This window comes from Penaeus chinensis, chromosome 11 (assembly GCF_019202785.1).
Source record: "Penaeus chinensis breed Huanghai No. 1 chromosome 11, ASM1920278v2, whole genome shotgun sequence".
NCBI lineage: Eukaryota > Metazoa > Arthropoda > Malacostraca > Decapoda > Penaeidae > Penaeus > Penaeus chinensis.
In genome coordinates this window covers 7608177-7616221 of record NC_061829.1, presented here as the reverse complement: position 1 = coordinate 7616221, position 8045 = coordinate 7608177, and the positions used below count along the sequence as shown (strand labels likewise).

At 33.0% G+C, this 8045-nt stretch overlaps 2 protein-coding genes across 2 annotated transcripts in view; one reads left to right on the top strand and one right to left on the bottom strand.

The window, feature by feature from the left end:
- LOC125030757 (probable 39S ribosomal protein L24, mitochondrial) overlaps nucleotides 1-4258 on the bottom strand; it is a 4557-nt gene extending 299 nt beyond the window's left edge. Inside the window, exons 1-5 of the mRNA XM_047621018.1 lie at nucleotides 4087-4258; nucleotides 2849-3021; nucleotides 2563-2694; nucleotides 1735-1828; nucleotides 1455-1615 (exon numbers count right to left, since the gene is read on the bottom strand). Coding sequence (XP_047476974.1) covers nucleotides 1455-1615; nucleotides 1735-1828; nucleotides 2563-2694; nucleotides 2849-3021; nucleotides 4087-4182 — 656 coding nt within the window. The 5' untranslated portion in view covers nucleotides 4183-4258. The remainder of the gene's footprint in view (nucleotides 1-1454; nucleotides 1616-1734; nucleotides 1829-2562; nucleotides 2695-2848; nucleotides 3022-4086) is intronic.
- A 171-nt stretch (nucleotides 4259-4429) lies between these two features.
- LOC125030759 (RWD domain-containing protein 4-like) lies at nucleotides 4430-7830 on the top strand. Its single transcript, XM_047621020.1, has 5 exons — nucleotides 4430-4487; nucleotides 5978-6083; nucleotides 6230-6339; nucleotides 6923-7133; nucleotides 7366-7830. The coding sequence occupies exons 2-5, from the start codon at nucleotides 5985-5987 to the stop codon at nucleotides 7516-7518; spliced, it is 573 nt and encodes a 190-aa protein (XP_047476976.1). The 5' UTR covers nucleotides 4430-4487; nucleotides 5978-5984; the 3' UTR covers nucleotides 7519-7830.
- The last annotated feature ends 215 nt before the right edge of the window (nucleotides 7831-8045 follow it).

Below are 8045 nucleotides of genomic sequence, written 5' to 3'. Positions count from 1 at the left end.
AAATTATCATGATATTTCTTGCAATTTGGAAAAGTTCAATATTTCATATGTAGAACAGTATAAAACAAAGAAAAAGAAGGAAAGAATTATAGAAAAAAAAAATTGAAGTGTAGACTCTTGACAGCACAAAATCTTAATAAAACTCATATGCTATGATAAAGAATAATCAGGCCCTTTTCTAACCTGTTACTGATCATATCAGACATATTATAAACTAGTGTGTTTCTTGTCCAAGAATGTCTACATCAATATCTAGAAATAGGTTTGCTTGTTTGAACATCCATATGAGGTATGTCTAACACATATGTAAGCATGTCTATATCAATTCTATTAACATCTTTCAAAACATGTTTAAATATCATGTATACAATGTTTAATGCAAGGTTGAATATTATATCAAGGTAACACAATAACCAATGTTGCAATGAACAAGGTCTTCAGTCATAATGAGGTTTACACTTTTACATCACACCCTTGAGAAGGGTCCTGACAAACAAAGTCATTCCATAATTACATGAAAGTAACAGCAAACCTGACAAAACTAGAGAAGCTAGTAGGGAGGATCTGATTAATCTATATTCATCAACTAGATTTCTATGCATGTAACTAAATCAGTTTTCAGTTGTGTGTGGTTGGTAAAGAAATCTATAAAGTATCTGGTGGAGATGGTGAAGCTAGAACAAGGTACTATTTGTTATCAGCAATTATAATGTTTGCAGCTACTGAGGTACTTACAAAATTTTCATGGTCCTTCTATAGTGTTTAAATTCAAGGTATGCATCTATCTACAAATGAACTCTGGTAAATGGGTTAAGAATTATCTGACACAAAAAGCAATGATTAAGCAAGTACCTTCAGGATATAAAAAAGAATTGATTTTCAAAACACTTACAGAGCTACAATCTGGCTAGGAGAAAGGAATAAGGGAAAGATGACAAGAAGTGAGAATGATTTTAACCCAATGGTGCTAGCCAATTGCAGTCTACCATTTTCTTTTTTAAATTTTGTTCACACGCAGATGGCTCTATAAGTACTCAGTCACCAAGGAGTCAATTAGAAAGCTTATGTGTTCTTGGTTGATTTCCCCTTTCCTTGAGTTTTCAAGAAATATATTTATTTTCTAATGCTTTTAATATCAATGTTGTTACTATTGTTGTTGACACTTTATTTTTTAACAATACTAATACCAAAAAAAGAAGAAGAAGAAGAAAAAGAAGAAGAAAAAGATGATGAAGGCAGATAAGCCTTGAACTAGTAAATTGACTCCTTGGTGATTAATGCTTGTGGTGCCATCTACAAACAAAAAAAAAAACAATGAACAGGACATACATTCACATCATCCTGCCAGCAATGGGTTACATAAGAAAAAGAAAAAGAAAGAAAGAAAGAAAGAAAGAAAGAAAGATAGAAAGAAAGAAAAAAGAAGATGAAGAAAGTAAAATGATGATACATACCTTGTAAGATCATCTTCAGTTGTGTCTTTGTCTTGCTCAACATAAGTCCTTTTGGTCTTGTAGTCTTTTGTTTCCTCTGCAAGCTTTGGGATTGGGATGACCCTTCCTGTCCGCACTGACACTCTCACCTTGTCCCCTTCCTCGGTAAAACGCCACTCAACCTGAAGATTATGGATTAAATATTAAATTATAATACATCTTAAAGTACATTATACAAATAATTTCATAAAATGAATAAACCAGTAAAATATCTATCTAGGAAAATTAATCTGGAGCTTACCTCTGTCGGCTTGTTGTCTGAAGGGTCCAACAATGCAACTTGGGAAGTCACGAGAAGAGGAGCTTCACTCTGGATCATCATCCCTGGATAGTCACTGTCAATTGTGATCACTATTAATTACATATTCTTTTAATATTGTTGTATAATACTGTTCCTGTATCCAATTCTCCCTTACTGTACCTTTCTTCTTAAAACTATTATCTTTTAGAATAAAAATTAATCAGCCTTGGCCACTAACATTTTGTAGCACCTTATGGTTAAAAATATGATAATCAAACTCAAATATTCTTTTCAAAGTATTGACTGGTAGAGGATTTAGGTTGAACAAAAACTAATAAATACCAACTCATTTTCAAAAATAATTATCTTGCTTATTCATCTCTTACTTTCACTTTGGATGGATGTTGAAAAAAGAAAGAAAGAAAGAAAAAAAAAAATCCATCTTTGAACTGAACCTCTAAACAAAATAATAAAGATAATACCTCTAAAACTATTCTTGTTTTTTTCACTTTAGAGATTCCAACAAAGGAAACCAAAATTATAATAAAACATGAAAAACAATGTAATTAACATTATATGCTTTCAATTTGTCACAGAACCTATTCACATATACACTAACTAAACAATTCTTCCAGAATTTGTAATCACACACATTCAAGAAATATGTATTCACAATTTTTTTTTTTTCTGCTTCATTTACATTATTACCCTTGTAATTTCTTACTCCATCTCTTTCTAACTTTGTTAGAGAAGTTAGAAAGAGAAAAAACCTTACCAATTTTTACTAAGAGACAGAAAAAAAGAAGAAGCAAAAAGTAAAATCCTCACCCCTTTTTACCGACAGATCGAAAATGGCAGTTGAGGCCTTCAACTATAACCCAGTTCCTCTCCTGAATGACATAATTTACAAGGCCTTGTTTTCCTTTGTCCTTTCCAGCCAGAATTTCCACACGGTCTCCACTTCAAGAAAAGAAAAGAATCAGTTTCCATAAATACTGACAAATATTCAACTGCCTACACATAGTCATTCCTTCTTGATAAATTTGAATGCAAAGCTCATGATTTTGAGATTATTATTTATCCACTTATTTATTCATTTATTATAAGTACTTACTTGAAAAATGACCAGTCTGTAATGGGCTCAACAAAGACTTTCTTACGGCGTGTTCCTACTCTGTTCTGCTGTGCAAACTGCTGTGTCCAAGGCCGGTTTGTGGTGAATCGGAACTTGGTTTTCTTGACTTCTGTTTGTCTATACTGAATTGCCTTTGGGGTCTTCCAGTCTACCTATGAATAAAAGCCAGAATGTGTAATTAGTCATTTAAATAAATTTCAAGTGGATTTGTATAAAACAGCAAATATATTTATGAGAAACAAGTCCAATTAAACAAAAAAACAAGGTGAATAACTTCATACATTTATCAAGAAATTATAACAATAGGTATTATATCTTACAGATTGCTATTTTACAATTCCTGTTTATTCTATGTAAATTACTCTAGCTAAGTATGAACTTTTCCAACAAACCTAGACAAGAAAATTGTTATTATGGGCAAATTTTTGTCTTATTTTTCACAATGATTTTCATGGTAGAGATTTTTTATTAGTAAATCTCACTGATTAACCCACACTGGTTTTCAAAACAATATCTATAAGTATGCAGAGACAAACTACTGCAGTGGCCTCTGGTAATGTCCAACAAATTTCGGAAACATATACTTTAGCGAGAGAGAACTTGGACTGGCTCCATTCTGAAGATACTGCCAGGGTTATTGGCTTACAACTATATTCCGTACAAAAAATGACTACCACCAAGAAAGTCAATAATTAGCTATCCATATCTCAGAGCTACAAATTATGCAACAAATCTCCACAGCTAAGCTTCAACAGCATATATTTTGGGAAGTAAGAGCCTCTAGACTTTCTTGGCAATTTATTATCAAGTAAAGAACCAGTCTAGACACAAAATAGAACTTGGTAGAAGCTGCTGACCTCTGTCAGAGTATGAAGAACAGAGGCCAAAGCAGCATTTGGTAAAATCTTCTTTTAGATCTTTATCAATCATTTACGCAACCAACCAACTTAAAGATCGTACAGCGAGCATACAAATTACAGGATGCAAAACGGTTCCACTTAGGGTATTAAACAGATACATCTTGCACCGAGGATAAGCTCGTTACATATTCATCGTAAAATTCAACCTTTCTGCGACCTGTCTCAGTACTCAAAAGGCAAACCCCTGCATCATTAATATAAACACAAACCTTGAATATCATTATATTTCATGGTAAAGCAAATACAAAAAGACAGCCAATTAAGAACTCTCATTTTAATCTAGTTCGCTTTACTTACCTGCGCCATTGCTCTTTTGATATATTTCTCCGGTAGATTTGACACTTGCTTTGTCATATCCGCGACGCATTTCGCTACGAAAGTTAATCGAGGCATGATAAAAAGAGGAAAGAGGAAAGGTCTCGCCAAGAAGTCATGTGTCGGCGAATGGGTGATGGAACGCCAATCGCCGCTATGATTTTAGGAGATTAATCACTATTCTCATATACCTAAATACTTATCACACATCATATAAATTATTTTGTTAGGAAAAAAATATAATTTATTATCTATAAAAAAGATGATGTATGAGAGCAGAAATTGTTCGGTATTTTTAGATAATTCTTAGAAAGCGGAATGTAAACAAATGATCCCTGCGTGTCCTCCGTGTCTCTTCCAGGCGAAGCGGCGAAACTTTTGTGGTATGTTCTATATTTGTGGTTATAATGGTAATTGATACCCCGTCTGCACTGTCACTTCTGGTTAGATACATTGTTTAACTGAAAATATGGTGATGTTGATCTCATCTACCTCTTAAGGGTGTAATGAGCATATTGTATTTAATATCCTTTTAGGTATGGGTTAAGAATACTAAATGGACTGTCCACAAGAACGTAACACGGGAAATTACGGAGATAATTTGTCTTTGATACAAATTAGAAGTTATCTGGTAAATATCCAGAGTAAGTCTGGATTTTAAAGCGCTGTAAATTTAGCATTTATGTAGTATAGATGTAGAAAAACAAAGAATAACGGTAATAATCGTCTGAATTTATAAAAAAACATAATACCAATGGTCAAAAACGCCCATAATTTGTATAACAATAAGGGAAAAAGTAAGCATCAAGTGATTTTTACCTCATGAAACCTCTGTCACTGCTAAGTTGTGACATGGATGAGGTGTGTCACAATGACTTGCCTGGGCTCTATCTAGCCCGTCAGATGTGATGTAGATTTTTTATTCCTGGGGAGAGGGAGTTCCCCACAAGGAGACTTTTTCTGTCACCTAAAAGAGTTTGATTTTTTTCAGAACAAAATATAGGTGATTGTGCACAAAATATCAATTTGTAAGCTTTAATATGACACTTTCAAAACTTGACAAATATTGAAAATATAAGCTTTATACCTTTATTTTAGTAATTGTCCAGGCTAGGACCATGGTGGAGATTTGCTTCTCTTTCATAGAGCTCAAAGATACCATGGCACTGCTAGGTTTAGTGTAGATACATAGACTTCCCTTTACTTTCTGCTGAATACTTATGATACAGTTTTGTGCATGGCAATGTGTTGTTCATGATAGACAGTATAAGGAATTGATATAACAGGTGAAATTTAAGACACTTATCATATTTAAATTTTCTTGCAAAAATTAACCTGATACTGCTGGGGATGGCATGTATGAACATGTCATGCCTACAGAGAATTTAGTTTATTAATTGTTTTTAAACATATGGCTGCAAAACTGCTTAGTCTCCAATAAGTCAATCACTTGTCTGACTTACCTCACTTGTTTACCCTTTTCCTTGATTTTGTTTTAATTTTATTTTATTTTATATTGCTATAACTATTGCTAGTACCACTATGATAATATCAGTCACAATAACAGCATCCATATTAACAGAATTAAGAAAAAAACTCAAGTAAGGGGAAAATCAGGTCAGGACACACAGACTACTAATCGATTCCATGGGGCTAATCCAATTGGATCCATCTGTGTGTAAATACATTTCACAAAACAGTACTACAGGGAACATCACATTTCCCAGGGTTATATAAAATTATTTGATATTTGTCCCTCAATTAACAAGATTAGAGCTGAAGTGCTCACTATGTTGAATAAGTTGGATCCTAACATAATGGTTTGAGTATTGATGCTTTAAACATTTCTCAGTTGAAATTTTATTTTTTGCAGTTTAAAGATGCGGGAAGAACATGAAGAGGAACGTGAGGTGCTTCAGTCCATATATGAAGGGGACAGTAATTTTTCAATGATCAATGAAACCACTTTTCAGTATAAGGTATTATTACTGTTTTCTGTTTCCTGTTAGAATTATTGATCAATAATGTAAACAGACTATATTTATCATGGAAAGGGGAGGCGGACGTGATATTTGTTTATGCCATGTAAATCTTAGCCTGAAATAAACCAAATATATTTTTCCAGTATGGTGATGAAGGAGAAATCAGATCTTTCCTTGTAGAAATTAGTTGGGGTGCAGACTACCCAGATGTTGCACCATCTATTAATCTGGATCTGTTTTATAATAAACACATGTAAGTATGCCTATGTAATTTGATGAAGGGTTTTTTTAGAGTTTAAAATGCTTTTGAAATATAGTTAAATAGAATCTTGGTAATATTGATAAAACACTCATGTGTCTACTGCTGACCTCATGCTGTTCATTGTAGCCTCTGCATCTGTTGACTCTTCAGTAACAACCAACAGACTGTTATCTTGAATAATCTAGCAAGACAGCTTGGAGACTTCACTAGTGATATATAGTCTAATATGAAATCATTCCAAGCACTAGGTTGCCAGAATATGTATAGAGTAGGACAATGATCACTTGACCATGCATTTCTGTTAAACTTTCCTACAGTTCTTTAAGGCATTTACTAAACAGTTACCAGAATTTTGTATTTGCTTATTTTAGGTATTTTACTGGTTATAAAAAATGTATGATAGTTAATGCATTTTATTTCTTGAACGAGAGGAATGTGAAAATTGGGTTATATAAAACATGAAAGAATCATGTGTTATATATTTATAAATGGGCTTTAAGTGAGAGAAATACCATAACCAATACACACTTATTTACAATGCATGAAATTAATTCAACATTCTCTTTCTTCTCAGTGTAAGTCCTGTTAAGGAGAAGATCCTTTCAGGTTTGAAAGAACAAGCAGAGATTAACTTGGGCATGAGCATGACGTTTACTCTGTTTGAGTGGCTAAAAGAAGCCAAGGAAGAACTCATGGAGGAACAGCCACTAGAAGCTCCTGTCAGTCGCATTGTAGAGATTAATGCTGATGTCAGTCAAATGACATTAAATGAGGACCAAGGAGAAGTAAGAGACTACTGGTTATATTTAAAAATATAATGTTCTTTTTCTTTTAATGCTTTGAATTAATTATAAATAATTTAATGTTTTATACTTATTTATGTATATTTGGAATCTTGGATTGAAAATTATATAATTTGCAATTAACTTGCTTGTAATGTGTTCAGATATCACTCTGACAACTTTTGCAGAACTTCTATATAACTTTTTTTATTACACAAAACACTTGTTCTTCCAGGGCAAGAAAGACAAAAAGGAACAGCTGACAAAGGCACAGAAGAGGCGAATGTGGGACAGACAGAATGCAGCTGGTGAGAGAGCTCGTGGCTATAACTGGGTTGACATCATCAAACACCTCTCGCAGACCGGGGGCTCCAAAAATGATGGATAGCATTTATTGTTATTAATATTAAAATTATTACCATTACTTTTTAGATGACTGCCTAAGATGAAAATTTGCTTGGGTGGTCTTGAAGGAGGAAGTATTATTTTCTAATAAACCTGTTATTTTTACTACGTGCATGAAGGTCTTGTGAAACATAGATAGGTGAACAAATGCACTTGTCACTTTAATGATTTAACGAAGTCACACTGTCTGCCAAGTTTTTTTTGTTTTTTTTAATGTTATTGATCCTAAAGTTTTCTATGCAGATTTATGCTGTAAAATGAATAGTCTAATCTGTATAAAAGAATTTGTAAAATAGTGAAGATGTTTTATTTACCTAATACTATGCATGTTTTTTGTGTATGAATATCTTATAAATTCCCTCACAAAAGGAATGCTTCCAAAGGTAATACCAATTAATTTCTTTATTTCTGTTGAAGGTCTGTCCGATCAGGCAAATATGTACCTTAAATTAAATTTTATATCCCAAATCACTACATCTGTATGGAAAGTTATTTTGTAGCACATATATC